Here is a 22,041-nt window from a genome sequence, read left to right as displayed (position 1 = left end):
CTTGTAGACCTACATTAACTTATTTATATACATCATTAACTGTTCTAAAACATGTCTCGAAATATGTATTATTCAAAACTAAATATAAGAAGCAAATGTTTTACACATAGACAAGGATTTTAATCACAATAACCAAATATATTCTACCCTGCTACACTGAAGCCAATAGTTTCAATTCCAATCACAACCTGTAGATGGCAGCACAACACCACAAGCTCTACATAATTTAAGCTGGTTTGCTATCGCTGCGAACCTCACACTCCAACCTTTCTATCCATTCCTGCAGTTTGTCGGCAAACCCCCCCCCCCCCCCCCCCCGGATGTTCCCAGATACGCACCTCCTCATCTGCCTCCGCTCCTTCAAACCGACCAACTTCATCAAGGCACTTAATACAACTTTCAAAGTCACCATTTCATTCAATGTGTTTATCAACGTTTGAGTCAAAGTGCCTTCCTAACCTGCAATAGACAATACACTCATAGACTGCTCCTGACCAAATCAATAGGATTTGCAGCAGCCTCAGATCTACGCATTCTTCATCTCTGCCCAAAGACAGCCCCATCTACAGCACCATCTAAAACCGCCTTAACTCTCAAAGACCAATATCCACCGCATTCAGGCGATCTCTGCTCTCTACAGCAGGCCACTGAACACTACTGACAGCATTCCATTTTTTACTTGCTTAGAGCTCTGCCTGTCAGCAGATCCCGCCCTCTGCTGTTAATCACTCCTCACTACAGCAAATCTCAGCTCCCTCTTCAGATCTGCTTCTATTGCAGCATGCAAAAGTTGCTTTAGTTTACTTTTTAAATCTGCAACTGCCTACTCCAGAGCTTGCAACGCTCCAGCTTAAAAAAACAAAATATGGGGCACTTGAGTTCCTCAGCAATCTAGTCATATGTCCGCTAATTCTCTCATATATTAGAGGCATTAATACATGGTGAGAGACGTGGTACGAGGCTGGAAATCTGACTTGATTATGATTTAAGGAGTTCCACTATTAGGAGAATGACACGAGTTGTGAAACCCAAATCTCCGAATGTGGTGTCCTCTCAGAAGCTCCGAATTCACTGTTTCTTCTGCTTCTAGTTTCCCCGTGGAGGGTATTCGTTTCTGTGACCTTTCTTTTATTACAGATGCTTTCATCATTCGGCTACGTACCTCAAAGACGGATCAATTTCGGTGTGGTCAGTTCATTCAGCCGTCAAGTATCGAGTCCCCCTATACCCTTTCTTTTCAACGGCAAGGTATCTCCCCCCCTCCCCCCCCGGACCCTCTGTTCATTGATTCCTCTCGCTGTACATCACTGGTTCTCAACCAACCTTTCTCCAGAGCAGCCCTCCCTCCTCAGCTCTACACCCCCATTCATTCCGTATAGGTGCAGCCACCTCTGCCACGAGGGCCAGAATCAATCACAGCCTGATCAAGAATATGGGAAGCTGGTCCTCTTCTGCAGTGGATTCTTAAGTCATTCATCCTCCTCTGATACAGTTGCAGCACATTCTAAAATTGCTAATATGCCCAGAGTGGGGGCTTCCTGTCCACCGGGGCCACCAGAGGTTTTCCCCTAATCAGCCTCAAGGAGTTTTTTCCTCTCCAGTGAGCGGCAGGTATTCACATAGTCACAACTACTAATAATTCCTAACCACCTTTGTTCATCCTGTTTGTCCTTCTAGTCTTTCGTATATGATATGTGTCGGCATGTGTTCTTTGTTATTGGCTCACGGTGCAGGTGTTTCAGAGAGCCGTGGGTCTGTCCTTTGGGGGGGCAAGTGATCTCACTTCCCCGACCTCAGTTTCAGACATCCGCCTACCTTCCTTTTAATAGTGGGGGTTTTCACCGCCGTGAGTTAGAGCGAACCCCCGGCCACACTCAATTCTATTGCAGCTCATGCGCTTATCTTACCTCACCTAGTGAGGCTCAGTTCTATCCATTCCTCTCTTCAGGCCGTGGCTGCTTTACGCTTCCAGTGCTCGAGTCCCATACTAACTTGCATGCTTTCTCTTTACTTGAGGTACCAGGCAGCGTGGAGTCTCGGCCGGTCAATCCCAAGGTTTAACGAGCACCCCTTTACAGAAGCCTCAGATGCTGTGTACCCTACTCTCCCGAGGGACGCCTCCCTCATACTTCCATTTTGTGTCCTGACGCCAAGGACCGATTTCCTCTCTCGATGGTCGGCTCTTCGAGTATTAACCCTTGTATATGTTTTTCGGTAGCTGGGCTTCGCCCCTGGGATGCGTTGGTTACGCCACCCTCAGTCAGCAACTACCTTTCTATCCTAATTTCCGCTCCTCTGTCCTAAGTCTGTTCCTTCAGCGGCACTCTGTCTTACTTACTGCTCTTTCTGCTTCCTCTGCCCTATCCTTACATACCCAGCTCACGGCCTGTGAATTACTTATAAAACTGTCTGAACACTTGCTTTCTGCCTGCTAATCGGGTGTTGAAATTCTGAACACAGATCATATACTGTAAACTCCCGGGTGTGATCTTCATATACATATAGCGTTTGCTTGCAGCCACTTACTTTTTATTTCTTGAAACTATTTCCCACAATGCACTGTACCCAAGTAGTCTGTTGAAAATAAATACTTTCTCCAAAACTAAACATCCTAAACAAAATACTTCAGACTGCTGTTGAAAATCTTTTTTTTATTTCCTAGATAAACAAGAGGTTTATCTGTTTTCTAGTCTTTTTTTTGTGCACACATAAATATATACACAATTTCATTTTTTTGTATCTGAGGTGTTTTATCATTTTTTACCAGTTAAAACTGAAAATCAGAAGACCTACATATAATGTAGACTCATTGCTGTCATCTGGTTAAGAGATTTTAAATTGCTGAACAAGATTTTTTTTTTACATACAGCAAAGAAAATAATTCCAAGGAATCATTACCATTACATCATAGGTCTCTCATGTTCCTGTATTAAACATACACACTTTATTTTAACAGTATTTTCTTCATAGCTATTAGTGAACAAAAAATGGAGAATGCCTTTTGCACTCTTGTATTCAATGCTGCACTTCCAAGCTGGAATAAACACAGTGTAATACACTAGTTGGGTCTGGGAATTTAAGTTCTTGTGAAAGGAAAATCAATTCAGAATGTTTTGTTTTTTGGGGCCTCGTTAAAAAATAGGGAACGCTTATGAAGCTGATCTTGCCTGTCTGTCAGTCACACATTACCTGCCTGGATTTTGCAACAATCTTCAACAAACATGCATTATACACTCCTGGCATCCTAGAAGTTTCGGACTGCATTTGTGTATAATGCAATTAACTCCTGATTTTATACAAACATCTTAATGTATCTGCAGAGAGCTATCGATACATTTCTATAACTAACCACTACCATTAAAAAAATCATTAAAAGTAAATTCACCTTTACCATTATGTGAGCATGTTTTATACAGGAACATTTGAGAACTATGAAATGATGGCAATACATATTTGGCAGGAGTAACTGGAATTATTTTGTTAGCTCTATTGTAACCCGGATAATTACACTATCATAATATTTCACAGACCCTTTTTCATAGTTTCAGTATACTGCAATTGTAATTTCCAAAACATAGAATCCTATCTGGAGGGTACTTTCTGTAGCAGTACAGAAAGCAAAAACGGTATAAAAAAATCACATCAAGATTATCAGTTATGTGCATTGTGGTGGTTGCAGCTATTTCTTTTTTTATTGCATTGTCATTTAAAACCAATGTGTTTCATTCCTCAAGCTGTCTTTGTTTACCACACTATTTTACAAGAGTACAAAACACATCAGAAAGATGTTTTGTAAGACTACCACAATTCAAAAGATCTGTTGATTCATATGTACAATAATTAGAAGTCATCACAGGATGTAATTTTATTGTTAAAAGTATGATGGGACTGTTGCTAAGTTTTAAAGCGCCTCTTGTTCACATGTAGCAGCTTTTGTATTTTTCTGCAAGCAAAGCTGGACAGATGCAATTAAATGGTGGAGATCATTTCACAATTCACTAGGAAGTTGCCATGGCCGATTGCCCAAAACACTCTTCCTGCTTCACCTCATCATCGTCTACGCTGGGCTCATAAACTTCAATTCTCTGTCCATCCCTGAGCTGCAGCACAACCTCCTGTAAACACCACCTAAAATAAAAAGCAGGATTGGGGATTTGTTCATTGTTTGAAATTTGAATAATAAGACGAGTCAGAAACATATTCTTTGGTTCATAATAGCAACCATTATGTCAGTGATACAGTATATAGTCTCTCCATGACTGTATATACAAAATCAGAGCCCTCAAACCATGAAAAAAGTTGCTCACCATGGTTTGCATTCACTGTTTGCACATGTAAAGATGCAAAGATGCAAACATGCATGTAAAGTTTGCCATACAGATGCCTCCAACATCAGATTATTTTAATAACTTTATGGAACTAAAGAATGCCCTGACCCCTGAAAAAAATTGAAAAGTATGTACAAATATAAATGTAACATAGTCTCCATTTTGCCCGAGGCTCATGGGCTCAATAATCAGAACTAAAGAATGTCCTCAGTGTAAACTGGCTTTGTCTAGTGTGGCTGGTAATGCCTGATACAAATGTTAACCCTTAGCGGTCCATTTATTCAGCGCGTCTCAGGCGCGGCAGGTCCAATTTATTTTCACACGGGCAGTTTATTTTAGACACGCTGTTTAAAAGTATTTTTTTTCACAGTAAAATAGGTTTAAAAGGCACTGCATATCAACAGGACACTCAGTATTGCATCTCCAGCCCCGCCCCACCCCTTTCACTGTATTTTTCACATACCTCTTCATAGTCGTGCATACTAATAAATCATCTCCTGATCGCTTGTTTTATCACCAAACTCCTCAATAATGCGATCCAAGTCATTATTTTATTACTATAACATCTCAAAAAGCTCTGCAAATGTCCGTGATATTCTTTGAGCGCTGGATGCAGAAGCAGCTATCTTGTTTGTTTATGTCCATGTTATCTCTGTAGTGCCAAGGCTATGTGTATTGCTCAGATCTGCCCCCTTTTTTTTGGGCTTCTCTCGGCTCCTATCATCTCACTTGAATGTTTTTCTCGGCTTATTAGATAAAAAACGACTAGAGACCTGTGTTTTACATCTTTTTGATGATGTCAGGGTCCGACATTGGACTGGAAAGGGAAGATTGTAATGTCGGACCTGGTCCGACATACGGCCAGCAAAGGGTTAATTAGGAAGACATCTGTTTGTGATGTACATTACATCTCAAATGTGTTTATCAAAATCTGCCCAGTGGTGCTTTGTCGACCTGCAACACCCTACAGCCATCTGGTAAAATATGGCGCAATCAAACAAGACTTTCTGATAGTGGATGTGTGCAGCATTCCGTGCAACGTGCTGCTGGATGCTGGTTGCCAGATGTCCATGTGATTGCTGCCAGCACTGTCTAACCCAGCTTAAATACAGTTTATAGCTAGGCCTTTCACAATTCCAAGTCTGCCTACACAAAATGTTTGTGTGCAGCTGAGACTCTGAAGGCTTTCTACCACAATATGTGTGCCAGACCACCCCAGTTTAAAGTGGCACATTTCAAATAAAGTACTAGGACTGCAAAACTTTCTAGACTGTATTTTAAAGAATAGGATAAGCCGTACTGATTCACAGACAAGTTAACCTCTGTTTCCAGTTCACACCTGAACTTTGTTTTACTAGCCTGTTTAAAAAGGGATAGAGTGAGGAATGTAAAGATTTGCTTTAAGTCTGGAAGTACCAAGTATTGTTTGAAATTAGTCTGCAAAGGTACTTAAACTACGCAGGACAATCATAGTTTAAGTGAATCTCCACTGGTTTCTGCACTAGGATCTCCCAGAGCCAAACAAAGCACAGTAAGGTCTGGCTAATTAAATTGAATGGGGGGGGGCGGACGGACTTCTTCAGCAGGAAATGGGCTCGGCCTTGGACACTGCCTTAAGTACAGGAAAAGAGTGGTCAGGGACAGTTTCATCCAGAGATCACTTTTATTGTCAGATCTAAAGGACAGTAATTCACTTTAATGGTCAAAAAACATTCCATGTAAACTAAGAGTGCCAAAAAACATTCTTCTATTCAGGCACATATGCTTGGTGCAGCTGTTCTATGGTTAATGCAAACAGGTTTTGCATTTGCGGCTCATGAAAACATGCAAAATGGTGTATTCTGTAACATTTTAGCATACAAAACTCACTTAAAGTATGTGGCCGAAATGCAGGCAGGTCTCAACCCTAGGGGCATGATGCCACGTGTAGCATGATTATTTTTAATGTAAAATTGTACTGGCTATGCTTGCAAAAACACCATTTACTTGACCATTAAAAAGGAGGGCCATCAGAAAACTATTTTGTAGTGCAATGTGACATTTCTATGACAACACTGCAAGAGAAAGTAAATAACCTATCCATAACATTGAAACTAGTAAAGCAAAAATAGAATTTAGAAATCATCTGTAATTAAAACATATTTAGAGCAATTCAAAATCACACTTCAAGAGAAAAACAATTCTAAATAAAATAATTTGGTATTATTTGATTTGCACAAATATAAATTCAACCCAAACTTGGCAACACCTACTGTACCTGTTCATTATAGTGTCCCTGATAGAGTAGGTATAGAGATATCCAGCAGATTTAGTCCCAGACACTGGGATTTTGATCTGGAAAAAGAGAACAGGGTGGTAAAAGCAGACAACAAATGCATCCATTATTTAAATGAAAAATAAATGAACAGCTCCTAGTTGTTTCTTGCTAGCATTATAATATGAATTCCACCCATTCTATCCATTATCTGTAACCACTTAATCCTATAGAGGGTCGTGGTGAGCCGGAGCCTAACCCGGCCGACACAGGGCGCAAGGCAGGCCTACACCCTGGATGGGATGCCAGTCCATCGCAGAATATGAATTCCCTTTCAGATATATTAAGGAGTCGCTGAGTGATAATAGTCACAATCAAATCCAGGGCTCCAGTAAAATAAATTTGATCTGAAACTGGTGATTAGTTATGACAAACCTACAGGTATCTGCTACAGTGATGGATTGCTGGCAGGCTCTTAGATAAAAAGGCTTATGAATTAAAGAATGCAGTGGATTAATATCTCATCTTGTTTGGGCTGGCATGGTGCAGTGGAGCCAGAGTGATTAAGAAACCCTGGCAGCGTGTCTGCTTTCTCTGAACATGACAGTACAGAAAGAGCCCTGCTGATGTATTTAGATCTGCCAATTCCCCACCAAGGCTGTGATGTTTACTCACCTTTGCACTTGTTTTGTCCACTCTGTTATGTCTGTCTGTCAGTCTGACGTTGTGAACTTGTAGTGGTGGAGCCCCGAGAGATTCCATTGCTGTGTGGTTATCTCGGAGCTGCTCCAGTGCACGGTGATAGTATTCTGACCTAGCAAAGTTTTCTGAGCAGGAGATTTAAAGAAAGAAAGAAAGAAAGAAAGAAAGAAAGAAAGAAAGAATCAACAGCAAAATTATACAGCAGTTATTAAACAGAATATAAAAGACCACCGCAAGTCACTAGTATGCTCCCTAGTTGCTTGGTTTATTCAAGGTCTAGCGCCACCTTAAAATGTGTCATAATTAGAAACCTTTATGACTGCATAGTGGCACTTTTCATTACTGGAAAATATAATAATAATAATAATAATAATAATAATAATAATAATAATAATAATAATAATAATACTGTGTAACAATTTATTTATTTATTTTTTTTTTTTCCTGGGTAGTAAGTGTTATTTCCTAATTGCTTATGCCTCAAAAGTATAGAAAATGGCTATTATTCCCCACAAACTTTGCTTTTGTGACCAGGACAGTGATATTTTGAAATGTACCTATTTTCCAGAACATTCCAGATAGATTCAGTGCTGACTAAACTTGGAGTAACTTCTAGAACTTTCCAGTAATATAAATAGTAGTATAAATACAGGGGCCTTAAGCCCACCAGTTCAGTTTAGTTCCAGCTGCCTAAGTGGATACATATCTGCATTTCCTCATTTCACCTGCGAGCACTGCAAAAAAACTCTGGAAGGTAAGATGGACAATTATTGCTCGGAATTTTATGTTATAAAATTTGTTAATTTTTAAAATTGTAAAAGTTTTTAATTTTAAAATGTTTTACAATTTTCAATGTTATTGAAAAAATATATCATATATGAAAAATGTTGCGAGAATCTCTTACACATTAGTCATGGGTGAAATAAATGTATTTTTGTAGGATGGTACAGAGGGGAAAAGAGAGCCATGAAGTTCGCTATCCCAAGAATTTGGCGGGAACCCACTGACCACTCAAGCAACTGCTACTTCTGCATGGTGGACCCTTCCAAACGTCGGACTGGCAAGAATGCACCTGCTATCACGTATCCGGACCTTCCTTCATCCATCGCCCCGGTGCCAAACTGCCATGAGCTCCCCGTACCCACTCCTCCGGAGAGAGAGCAGCCGTCTTTAGAAGAGAGCAGCAAGTCAGAGAGCGAGGAAGACGTTGTAGATCCAGATGACAATTTCAGAGGTGGAGCTGAGGAGAGAAACCCATACTACCCCAACCAAAAAGACCTCAACGACTTGATTAGAGATCTTGGTCTCACCAAGTCCAATGTCGAGCTTTTGACGTCTAGGCTCAAGCAGTGGAACTTGTTGGATGAAAGTGTGCAAGTCGCAGATCAGAGGAAGCGTCACCAACCTTTTTCCAGCTTCTTCACCCGTCAAGATGGGCTCTGCTTCTGCCACAATGTGACCAGTCTGTTCGAGGCAATCGGAATCGCCTGTAACCAGAATGAGTGGCGCCTCTTCATTGACAGCTCATCCAGGAGCCTCAAAGCCGTGCTGCTCCATAATGGTAACAAGTACCCATCTCTTCCCCTGGCTCACTCGATGCACCTCAAAGAGGATTACAACAGCATCAAGACCTTGCTGGACGCCTTGAAGTATGATGAGTACGGCTGGGAGGTCATAGGAGACTTCAAAATGGTGGCATTCCTGATGGGTCTCCAAGGCGGTTTTTACCAAGTTTCCCTGCTATCTTTGCCTTTGGGACAGCAGGGACACCAAGGCGCACTACCACAGGCGGGACTGGCCACAGCGGACCGAGTTCTCTGTGGGGAGGAACAACGTCAAGTGGGAGCCACTGGTAGACCCCCGGAAGGTGCCACCACTGCACATCAAATTGGGCCTTATGAAACAATTTGTCAGAGCTCTAGATAAGGAGTCGGCAGCCTTCAAGTACCTTCAAGACTTCTTCCCTAAGCTGACCGAGGAAAAGGTCAAAGCCGGTGTCTTTGTCGGACCACAGATAAAGAAGATCCTGGAGTGCAATGAATTCTCCAAGAAGCTCACTAGTAAGGAGAAAGCGGCTTGGAACAGCTTTGTCGCAGTGGTTCGAGGCTTCCGGGGCAATCACAAGGCCTAAAACTATGTGGAGCTGGTTGAGACTCTGGTGAAGAACTACGGCACAATGGGCTGTAGGATGTCCCTCAAAGTCCATATCCTTGATGCTTATCTTGATAAATTCAAGGAGAACATGGGAGCGTACTTGGAGGAGCAAGGCGAGCGCTTCCACCAGGATATACTGGACTTTGAACGCCACTACCAAGGACAGTATAACGAGAACATGATGGGAGACTACATTTGGGAGCTGATTCGTGAAAGTGATTTACAGTATAATCGTAAATCTCGAAAAACTACTCACTTCTAAATCTTGTGTAGTCATTTTTGTATTACTTTAGTATAAATACATGTTAATTTGGATTCATATGTTGTTTTTTTCTGACTTTATGTGAACGAAAAGACACAAAGTCGCCCGTTTTCTCATTGGAAATAGGTAAATTTCAAAATATCACTGTCCTGGTCACAAAAGCAAAGTTTGTGGGGAATAATAGCCATTTTCTATACTTTTGAGGCATAAGCAATTAGGAAATAACACTTACTACCCATGAACAAAAATTGTGTTACATAGTGTAATGGGAGCATCAGGTTTCATTTAAAATTACAATTTACAGGAAATCCACAATGAACCACAGATTTTTTGCATGCTAGTTCTTGTCAACACTGCATGGAACCTGGTATGCTGGATTGGCTGGACTTGTATCCTCAAACAAAATGCTAGTGATTTTTAATTGTGTCCTTAAACTCTCCTCACATCACCCCCTGAATTAGAATGGGCTTGGTTTCTACGCTTGATGCAGACAGGAGCTGGCGGAGAAGCTCACTGGAATGGTTTAATCTCCTAGCTCACAGGTTTAGAAAAGCTCCTCGATTTCAATGCACTTACTTTGCATCAGATAATACATCATTGCACAACCTCCTCCAGACACTATCCCCATGTAGACGGCCATCTTGTGCAGGCTGTTTATTGAAGCTGGCATCTTCTTTTATTTTACTTCTTTCAAAAACTAAACAAAAAACAGGACAAATAAATGACAGCGTGTGCACTTCTAGAGCTCAGTGCTAAGCTTCAGTGCCGACATTCAACAAGAATACTGTAGGTCAAATTTACAAACGAATATATCAATTACCACATTTGAAGTGAGCTGCTATAAAAAAACGTGTGAGGATTAGTAACAAGTTGTGTGGTTGTGGATAATACAAACTAGCTGTACTTTATAAAGATCCAATATATTCATGTACCGGAATCTACCTTGCATTATCTGTGCTTGTACTACTTTCTGATTCCAAATAAAAGTCGCATGATGCCACCACTCTTCACTTCTGCTGGGCCCACCTTTTTCATACATTACTCTTGGGCAAGCAGAGTTGAAAGGTCAATGCATCGTGATTTAATTGGACTGGACATTGTATGCTAAGACAGGGTTTCACATAAATCATTTTCATAACCGAATAAGAGAAAAGGGGTAGTAATTAGACTCCTCTTCCATCTCCTCGTGGTTAAATAAAGAAAATATGTTCTGCAGCGGAGGGGAGTTCTTGACAATCCACCTGTTCCAAGTTGGCCTCTACAGGAGCTATTTTTAGCTACATTATTAAAAAATGACCTTCTTTTTCTGTAAATCAGACCGTTCTGTCATAAATAACATAACTTTTGATTTTTCTCTTCTGAATTGAAAACCACATTTGGCTAGCAGCTTTTATGAGGTGTTCTACAACAGTATATTATGTAAAAGCATTTGAAAAGAGCATACATAGTTACTGCAACTGATACAGTACCGATACATTTCTGCACTTGATGTGGATGGCCATGTTAAATTTATCTAAAATGGTCTATCCCTTTGAAAAAGAGGTCTGGGTTGATTGAATGCTAGAACATCACATTTCTGCATTACTGTTTTGGGAGGGGGGAAATCCTCTCTCATGCTGTATTTCCATCGCTTATAATACAGAACACAGCAGACACGAAAGCACACTAGAGCCTAACTGCTAATCTGGATAGCTGCCAATGTTCCACCTTCCCAAGGCTAATAATATGAGGACACGGACACCACCACTGACATAACCCTCAGAATGAAATAAAATATAAATATATCTTTTTTTAAATTTCTGTTTTCAATGTTTCTATATAGTGTCTTTTTCCCTTCTTAATTGCTTATAATTGAATAAAAACAGTCAAGCGTAGCCTTGCCCTGAATACTCCATTATTTAGTGTATTTAATTGTCTCAATACGGAAAACATTGACCGTTTTGATGTTTGTAAAAGTAGTCCATAAACAGCAAACTTCTGTTACTTTTGTAAGGCTGACTATGGTGACACTTCCAAACTCAGCCAGAATGAAATCCAGAAATCTTATTTACAGTAAAAGCCTAAAGATACATTGACCTACTGCACCCCTAGCCTGCCAGAATTGCCATCTGAAAAGCTGTCATATTAAAATGATGATCTATTATGTTACATGTAACACAAAACGTATCAACAAACAAGCATTGTGCTTCCTAGTTACCATTTATCGCTTTCACTTCTAGAAAAGAATCATTTGGTCAAACATTATATTTTTTTTTTAAATTGTACTACTTTCTGAATCCAAATAAAAGTTGCATGATGCCACCACTCTTCACTTCTGCTGGGCCCACCTTTTTCAGTAGTGGTTAGGGCTCTGGACTCTTGACTGGAGGGTCGTGGGTTCAATCCCAGGTGGGGGACACTGCTGCTGTACCCTTGAGCAAGGTACTTTACCTAGATTGCTCCAGTAAAAACCCAACTGTATAAATGGGTAATTGTATGTAAAAATAATTGATATCTTGTAAGTCGCCCTGGATAAGGGCGTCTGCTAAGAAATAAATAATAATAATAATAATAATAATAATAATAATAATAATAATAATAATAATAATAATAATAACTCAACCAGTGCCATTGCCCGTCCTCAGATTTTCCTAGAACAATTCACCTAGGGGTTTTCAGACATGCTGAGTTCAGAAATGATAACCATTATTTAAAAAAAAAAATTCCCCTTCGACCTGTGACCTTGCAAAGGCAACCTAAAGTGAGAAAGGGACCTTGACCAGAAAAATCACCCTGGGTGCAATTTAGATGCTACCATCATGTGTAGTACCTCGTTCTACTCGTACTGAATAGGGCTTTTCAGAAAAAAAGAAATACTAGGAGCATCCTACTCACTTCTGGCAAATTGCCAGACGACAGGTAACTGACGAGTTTTATTTGAACTTTAGCCTAACCCTTTACCCTGTAGGGGATGTGGGTCCTAAAATGTAAGTATTGCTGTAAGAACCTTAGGAACCAGTCTTCTAAATTCTGTGAAAAACATTTGGTTTCAAGTCCCACCACTGGTCATTAAACCCCCTTGTAATTTTAATTTTTGCTATTTGTGCCAAGTTTAAGCTGTAATAACTTGCGTGGGGGGACTCCAAAAAAATCACCCAAAGATATGTTTGGATAGATGTTAATGAGATCTACAAGGATCAAGCAAAATATGTTGGTATCCGGGGATTTGGGATTTTTGACAGATTTATGAAGCTGCATTTGTCATGCATTCTTCAAGCATTGCTTATGGCCACTTTGGTGAGCTTAAAGTACCACATAGTTCTATCCAAACTGGCTGTTTCTTTAATTGTGCATTCTCTGAGAATTGATCTACAGGAAAAAAGTAACAATGTGGGCTTCCAATGGCACTAGCTTGGAGCTGAGGAGTTACAAACTTGCATATGGGACCTGGGACTTCGTTGTTATGATAACACATTTGAAACTACCAAAAAAAACTATTCATTAGGCTACACATGAATGAATAGTTTCTCTAATTTGATTTGTAGGGTTACAGCCTAGCCATATCAGTCTTTGTTTTTAAACAGTGTAGCTTACATCAATAGCACATGTTCTTGTTAATAAAATGACACCAGTCTGAATAACAACTGTAACATCTCTTCTCAGACTGCACATTTCTTCCTTGTCTTCAGCCAGTTACTGTAGCACAAAACAGTAATCACAGAATTAATATTCCAGTGTCATTAATCAAGTTAATGGAGAACCTAATAAACCTCTTAAACTGATTATTAATCCCTCATTAACAGCCAGAGAATGAAAAAACAGAATCATTTACATAATTTAATAAGAGTAGCGTGAAATAACATAACATTGCTAAGGATGCTGCACTTTTTGACAGATTACAGGTACATTGCCTCCAATATCCCCAAAATAAACTATGCTGGCTCAACAGAGAACAACAAATCAGCATCCTCAAAGTGCTATAAATCCATAAAGGTTACCTGTGATTATAAACCAGATGATATTCACATTACTGCTCTCCAAGATCATGCACTTATGAATTACAGTTGTCCCGTGATATACCATCCCCCTTTATAACGCCACCCTCGCATACTGCCAGCTATTCTCTCTGAACAAATGTCACCAATATAAAAACAGTGCTATTTTTGGGCAGATGACGTGACGTGTCAATTTTGCTGTCCGATGATAATTATGTCTATAAAATAAATTCATATAAAAATCTACTATATATAAAATAAATGTACAATATTTTATTTATAAAACAACTACTGTATTTATTTTGAATTATTGTCATAGTTATGGTTTTTGAGCTTTCAAAGTGTAAAAGTGTCCTTCGGTGTTACTGTCCGAAAGCTTATGCATTTTTATAAACTTTAAAAAAAAATGATAAAACTCAGAATAAAACAATTAATGAAATACACCGGCATGATTCTTTGAGTGTCTTTTGTTACAAGGAGAAATGCTGTCTGATTATTTAAATTAACAATGAGCTTTTTACGAGAAATACTTTTGTCCGAGTAATTGATGTCCTCAAATGTCCTACAGTGTGTAACCAACATTGAACAGCCATTTTAGATCATATTGCCTGAAGATTCCACGTGACCTATGACCTCAGTATATGAGGAAGTCATAAAGGGACCCAGCACATGTGGAGCAAGGTCAGTATGTCTCTCATAAATGTTAAAAAAAATGCATATTCATGGATCCTTATCGGACATGGAAATAATCACATGTCCTTCAGTGTAACTCATAGAATAAGGTGATAACAAAGAAATATTTTCAAAATCAACATCTTTCTAGATATTTGATTGTTATAGAATTTCTTCAATGTCATTGCTTTGCATAGGTGGCCTAATAATTGCCTGTTACATTAGCATTAGATGGAAAATGTCCTTCGGTGTAACCGCAAAATGTCCTTTTGGTGTAACCAGAATTAGGTTACACCAAAATGTCCTGGTGGTTACACCGTATGGCTTTAGGCATGATCTCTCAATTTAACAGATTTACTGATTACTTATTATGAAGAGCCAATAAACATTAATTTTTTTATGAACAGCCAAGTTTAAAATGACACACATATATACATTTTTCTTCATTTTCAGATGCCCTTGTCAAGCAGGGAAAAGGTAGCTCAATATAGACCCTTGTTAATGAAGACCCTTATTCAGTCTTGAACAATGAAGACTACGTGGCGATCTGATTCAAGCATTCAAAATCCTAAAAGGTATAGACAATGTCGACCCAGGGGACTTTTTTGACTTGAAACAAGGACCAGGGGTCACAAATGGAGATTAGATAAAGGGGCATTCAGAACAGAAAATAAGAGGCATTTTTTTACATAGAGAATTGTAAGGGTCTGGAACCAACTCCCCAGTAATGTTGTTGAAGCTGACACCCTGGGATCCTTCAAGAAGCTGCTTGATGAGATTCTGGGATCAATAAGCTACTAATAACCAAAAGAGCAAGATGGGCTGAATGGCCTCCTCTCATTTGTAAACTTTCTTATGTTCTTAAGAGCAATCTACCTTTCCAAAAGGTGATCAAGATGCTTTTTCATGTTTTTCACTTTATAATAAAGAATCTGATATGATACAGAATCTGTCCAGCTAATAAGCACAACAAATAGGCGAGACTGCACATTTTTCAAATGTGAAACTTTGCATACACTGCAAGAAACTGAACTGAATGAAACAAGGGACAACAAAAATGACATTTCCCCTTCATGCAGCTCAAATATCCCTGTCCCTGATGATGAGATACTAGCAGGCACGTTTGTTATTGTGATGTACGATGAACTACCATACATTGGGCAAGTTGTTAAGGAGGTAGAAAAAGAAGTTGAAGTAAACTGCATGAGTCAGTTAAATAAGAATTAATTAGCCTGGCCTAGAGTTTCTGATATATTTTTTTATTACAAGTCAGATATTGTTGCAGTAATTACTGAGCCAGAGCCTTCCGCTTCCAGATGTTTAAACTGTGCAGCACCAACTGGATGAAATTTACAAAAGCCTGGTAGCTGTTGACTTTCCAGTATCAGCAGTATGATACTTTCAAAGTGCCTAATGCAAAATGTTATTGTTGTTTTTCTCATGTTATGTTAAATTTCTGTTCTGTTCCTCTGTTCACCAATGTTGATTAGTAGTAATTAAAAAAAACAATGCAAATGACCAATACAGTTAAACAATTATTCACTATTAATGTGTCTGTTTTCCTTTAAGATTATAAATACACAATTTAGGTCTGTATTTTAATTAAATAGGCCATGGTTTGAGTATAACAATCAGAAGTCCTCCGGGGTAACCTGCTTTGGTCCTACGGTGTAACCGATATGTTAATTGTGTTAAAGTGCAGATATTTGTGTGAAACTTGTTGTATCTATACAAACACACAGAATACATCAATTAAATGTGGTAAAAAATAATTTTAGTCTTTTCTAGTCATTTTTATTTTATTTATAGGTATTATTGTGAGCTCATACTAAAAAAGTGGAATCGTCACAAAGAAAATGAAGAAAAAAGAAATAAATATGGAAATATAACTGTATGCTTGTGAAGCAGGATAGCTAAATAGTAATATATGAATGATTATGTGCATAGAAACTGTACATAAGGCAATTTATTTCTAGAAAAATGTGTAGTTACACCGAAGTACACTTTAATGGTATAAAGGGCAAAAAAAGCAGAAAATAGATAAATTAAGGTGTGACAAGTATATATATGGATGGTTCACATTCACAGGAAACCAAAAATACTAATTGCATTAATTTATAAGACATTAAAGTTTTTTTCACTTTTGAAAACCTTATCCGTCATCTGCCCTTTTACCAGTTATATCGCCACCCCGCTGTCCAGCACCTGTCAACTTCCCAAGCCAAGCAAATGTAAATATAAGCATTGTAGCACCAGCAAAATCATGGCCAATTAAAACAACAACGTTGTTAACCTTTGACTCGCTTTCCTAATTCGTTGTTAACTGAACGTATCAACAAGTACAAAATGGCGAGTCGACCCTACATTTAACACCAGAGCAAAAGAAAAAATCTGCATTTATTCGTATGAAAATAAGAAAGCAAGTCAGCAAGACATCGCAAATGTTTTCTCGCCTAAATGAGGCATCTACTGTTAATCGAAGGACATTCTAATGGATAAAAACAAATGGCTTACCTTGATGGAACAAGATGGAACCTGAAAAAGGCTGACACAGTCTAGAATAAGTGACTTTTATAAACCACAGTAAATGTTAAAGAAAAAAAAAAAAAGTATGTCAAGAGGTTTGTTTGTTTACGTGCAAGTTCTGCACAAATGAAGGCTGACAAACTAAAGCATCCTCAAAAGTAACCATGTATGTTTCATACGGATGGGGCCTACTGTTGTGTTAAGAACTAATACTGTAGTTTTTAAAAATATTAATATTTTATTGAAATGGCCTGGATATACTGTAATTGTATAACTAAAAAAATAAAAAATAAAACATTTGAATTTAATTTCAAACATAAAGGTTGTGTGTGTGTGTGTGTTTTTATTTGACCCTCACTATAACACCACCCTTGCTTATTGCCCATTTCTGCCCATGGCCCTTACCTGGAGGTATAAAGTGGGTTGACTGTAAATGTATTATACTTAATGTAGCTCAAACAAAATCAGGTCAAAATAAAAGCTGATGCAGTAACTTATTTCCCTCCATTTAAAGTGTAAAGTGAACAATTTCATATGTAAGCTATGTTTTTTTGTTGTTTTGTTTTACTTTTTGCCTGTTTAGTATGTACTAAGTAACAGAGAGACTACACATTGGGAGTTATACATATAAAATGTATGGTTTGGCAGCTACACTGAACTCATATTGGCAGTTAGAATCTACCAGTACACATGAAGGCTTATCCTTCTGTAATATGTAAAGAGTATTGTTATATAGTATCAGTTGATGTATTTGGAAGATTAGATTTGTGCTTGTATAATATGGTGGGCATGATCAAACCCCTCTGTGCAGTATTTATGCTACCTAGTCAGAGCAAGGACCTGTTGATTATAACCACAGCCTGGCAAAAACTCTATGTTCCTTTTTTTTGTTTAGAAAAGGACTCCCCTATAATGTCCTTGCACTGGTGAATTCAAGTAATTATATATTTTATAGACGGCCAAAACCCCGCCCCCCCAAATACTTTTGACAACAAAGTACACTCTCCCTAATATGAACCTTAGTATTAAGAACTGATTTACAATCTTAAAAAAGTAACATGCAATGCATTTTCTATCAGTTACAGTTCCCAGTATTATTTTCCTGTGTCAGTGTATGGTTTTTCATCTTAATCATAAAATACTGTGTACAACCTTTACAGCTGTCTCTGTATGTTGTATTCATATGGTTATTACTATTGTATATATATATATATATATATATATATATATATATATATATATATATATATATATATTATATATATATATATATATATATATATATATATATATATATAAAACAAAATACTACAAAAGGCATATCTAGTGTGGTACAGGCTACTTTGGAAAAAAAAAAAAAAACACTAATCTGAACAGGATCTAGTCCTAACAGTTTGAGTCTAATGTATCAACATAAAAACAGTTATTTACATGCAAACATAATCTTTTTATTTTCAATCTAAATTTAATTTCATCAAACCAAGAAAACTGTAATGTGACCAATTTTAATTTTCCATTGAAAAACCACTGATATAGTAAACTAACACTGGTACTGTATAACTGATAGAAAAACACTTCATTTCACTTTTTAAACAACATTTACTTTTATTAAGATTTTTGACTGAATGCGGGACAGGTGGAAAGCATGTCTGTAAAAGTTGCCTGGGCCAGACTTTGGTTGCTATGGCATGCTCTGCTGGTAACGCAATATAGAAGAAACACAATAGGGGTGGATTAATTAGTTGCTCTAACATAAGCCCACCTAGTTTAAATATAGGACATTGCACTCTCTGCAATCAAACACCTAAAAGTCTTGGGTATAGCAGCACCCAGAGACTTACAGTAAATCTCATAATGAAAATGCATTTAATTCTGCCCAGGAACTCATGATGCTGAACCTGACAACAGCTACTGTACAGTGTGTGAACCTACAGCTACTCCAAAACCAACTCAGTCATCAGACGGGTGTGTTCAAGGATCTCTTTCATTCATGCAACGTCCACATGGTCTCCAGGTTGCTGGAATCATGTGGAAATCACATAGCCATGCAACTCATAGGAGAAACTTTCATATTAGATGGGTGTTCAATGGCTTCTGAGAGAACCTTGCTATGTCTCCCCTGCCGATGTCCATGTTTGATTTAAAAGCCCAAAATACTGGGTTAAAAATACTTGGCGGTAAAGGGTTAAATGTCTACTTCTGTAATGTCATTACTAATTTGTTATGCTGTACAAAGAGGTTTCAGTGATTCCTATTGAGCTGCTACAATTAAGCAACGAGAAACCACTTCATGCCACAGTTTCATTTTGACATGCAGCATTTCTGCAATGTATGCTGCTGTGATGTATCCTATATAAGCCCTGTAATACTCCTGTCAACCATTTTTTTTAACAAAGCTTTTTTTTTTTTTTTGTTAATTAACTAAACGAACACATTAACTTCTGAAGATAGAATATTTATGGTCAGGGATAAATCACTGTTATTAATATTATTATTATGAATGTCTAACTTTACCTGAACAGACACTGTGTAAGGTCCTCCAGCACAATTAACAATTATGGTTGGGGTACTGTATGTATCATAAATTACCCAAACAAACATTTACCTGATCTGTGTGTTCTACCGGCTAGTCAATAGTCCTTCAATTCATCCAATTTCCCAGGTGCTAAAAATAACATGAAAAGAAAGTGTAAGAAAAGCTCAATGTTTTTTTTATTGATTACCCACACTTTGATAACACTCGATAAAAATGTTCTCATGTGTATGAGCAAACTGTACAATAAAGGTAACACAGCAGTAAACCTGGAGAACCTTTATATGTTTGGTAAAAGGCAAAAAATGTACATGTCTCTCAATATGGAGACCATATAAAAATTCAGAAATTAATGCAGCTCCTTTCAATATTTTATCAGTAATTTGTTGAATGATATTAGCGCCATCTAATGGACGGTTAATATTTAGATTGTACATCTCTATGTCTCAGGCAGCTGTCTGAATGGGGTTGCCATATGGGCCTAATTCTCCAACAATGTGTCAACCCTGTAACCCTAAACAAATAACCAATGTGAGAATCTGTGGAACTGAGCCTCCAATCTTTAAAATTGTATTTGCTCAAGGTTTAAGTCAGACACATGTACATTTTGTCAGCACCAGCTGCAGACATACAGTTACTTTTAATGTGTCTTTCTTTGTTCTCTCACTTTAAAGGTTTGGGGTACTTGTAACATGTGCTGATCTTCGGTTCCCCATTAGGGCTGGGCTGCTAATGTGCAAGTGGCAAAACATCATTTCTAGCTATCAGAAAGTGAGGGGAGGCCATTGCGAATTCGTTATTTGTGTGTGTGAGAAATAGGAATTATTTTTTGGTGGATTTCTCAGTTTATGGATATACACAGTATATATATAACTGATAAACTGAAAACTCGCTATATTAATAATCAGCTGCAATATTCCGCCATTCTACAGATAGCACAATAGAAATAGCTAGGTAGACTATTACATTTATGATGTTTAACTGTATGTATATATACTGTACATAATGTGGTGGTCAAAATGATGCTGTCACTAGCCTTGAAACAGGCGGGACATTTATTATCCCACTCACCCTTACTTACTAAAAATCTTGCTGTCCCTGAACAGCTAATAAACTCCTCTTTAAATATACTGTATATACTGTATGTAAAATAACGGACTGACTATGTTCTCTATTTTAGGAATGTAGAATGACTAGGGGTAGGATTGTTATCGGCCGCCACCCCCAACTTGCTCACTAAATATCTTGGTATCCCTGAATATCCTTTTTAAATATATGCAATAATAATAATAATAATAATAATAATAATAATAATAATAATAATAATAATAAATTAAAATCCATCCCAGTGGTATTCCAAATATAAAATTACTGCCAATGCAGAATGACTGTGCATATTTTTAAATAAAAGAATGAGCTACTCAGTAAGTAAGGGTTAACAGGGGAATAAATTTATCTGCATAGCTGAAGCTGAAGAGAATAAGTTTACACCCTTCCCATTTTGTAATCAATAATGTGATCACTCAAATGTAAAACTATACACTGCTAATGTTTGAAGAACAAATCGGTTTATTGTGTACAGTAGTTCTGTTTGTCAAACTTTAATTCAAAAGTAGAGGAACCCAAGAGCATCCATACAGTATTGCAAAAAGTAGAATGCTCTCACTGCCCCCTGGTGCCAATCTTATGGTAACACAACCATGTACTACTGCCTTCATTTAAAATTAAATATACTAATCTTACTAGTGTTAGATGGATAATAATAATAATAATAATAATAATAATAATAATAATAATAATAATAATCTAACATGCAGGTGTATCCAGACTTGAAAAGTCAGTTTATGTAACTATAACAATTTTTGTAGTTTAAGTGGGTTAAAATATTATTTTTTCTTTAAATTTCTGCTTAAAAATTCGATGTCAATGGATCGATATTTGCTCGACTGCCTCCAAATAATCTGAAAACAATTCATCGTAAAACGGATTACATGAATCCGTTTTAAATGATTAAAAAAAAACAAAAAAAAAAAAAACATTAAGCTTAGACTCTATGCTAACTGTTTTCTGTTTCACGTCCCCGACTGGAAGTTAATGTGGCTACACACTTAAGACAATAATAATAATAATAATAATAATAATAATAATAATAATAATAATAATAATAATAGCTAAATGAGGATACCAAAAATGCAAAGTTGGTAAGATTCGATTAAAAACTCGCCATCAATAGGCTGCACGAACCGAAGAGAGCGAGGATGGACTTATTTTTTACACCCACGTAGCGAACAGCAAAAATCTGAATCATATTTAAACAAAAGTAATTCAGGAAGTCACAGTGTACAATATAAGCATTGTGTTACGAACTGTCGGCTTCTAAACATATCCACAGTTCAATTACGCTTGACTTACAAAAATGTACATTGCGTTTCTCCTCCAAGGGGGCCGCCATCTTGTTTTTCAACAACAATCTTTATTGACAGTATCAGATCTATAACACACATACTTTAAATGTGTAGTGACAATTTTTAACACAGCTAATAACTACTGTTACCGAGTTATTTGTGGCTGTGCGACGGGAAGTTTTCGGTCATAGATCTTATTTGTAACATAAACTGATTCTGGAACAAAATGTA

General features: G+C 37.6%; 1 protein-coding gene across 3 annotated transcripts; it reads right to left on the bottom strand.

Moving 5' to 3' along the window:
• Positions 1–2,633: 2,633 nt before the first annotated feature.
• LOC117435402 (cytochrome c oxidase assembly factor 1 homolog) lies at positions 2,634–21,877 on the bottom strand. 3 transcript variants are annotated; one of them, XM_034058519.3, is made up of 7 exons: positions 21,818–21,877; positions 19,478–19,537; positions 16,861–16,891; positions 10,277–10,397; positions 7,258–7,409; positions 6,586–6,662; positions 2,634–4,128 (listed from the first exon to the last, which is right to left on the bottom strand). In XM_034058519.3, exons 4-7 carry the CDS (start codon positions 10,368–10,370, stop codon positions 3,999–4,001), a joined length of 453 nt encoding a protein of 150 aa, XP_033914410.1. In that variant the 5' UTR covers positions 10,371–10,397; positions 16,861–16,891; positions 19,478–19,537; positions 21,818–21,877; the 3' UTR covers positions 2,634–3,998. The 3 variants fall into 3 exon arrangements, with proteins under 3 accessions (XP_033914410.1, XP_033914412.1, XP_033914411.1); XM_034058521.3 differs by having other exon boundaries at positions 16,861–16,881; XM_034058520.3 differs by lacking the exon at positions 16,861–16,891.
• Between the last annotated feature and the right edge of the window lie 164 nt (positions 21,878–22,041).

This window comes from Acipenser ruthenus, chromosome 3, assembly GCF_902713425.1.
Source record: "Acipenser ruthenus chromosome 3, fAciRut3.2 maternal haplotype, whole genome shotgun sequence".
NCBI classification, from domain to species: Eukaryota; Metazoa; Chordata; class Actinopteri; order Acipenseriformes; family Acipenseridae; genus Acipenser; species Acipenser ruthenus.
The sequence above is the reverse complement of the archived record's forward strand: the minus strand, read 5'-3'. Positions and strand labels throughout refer to the sequence as shown.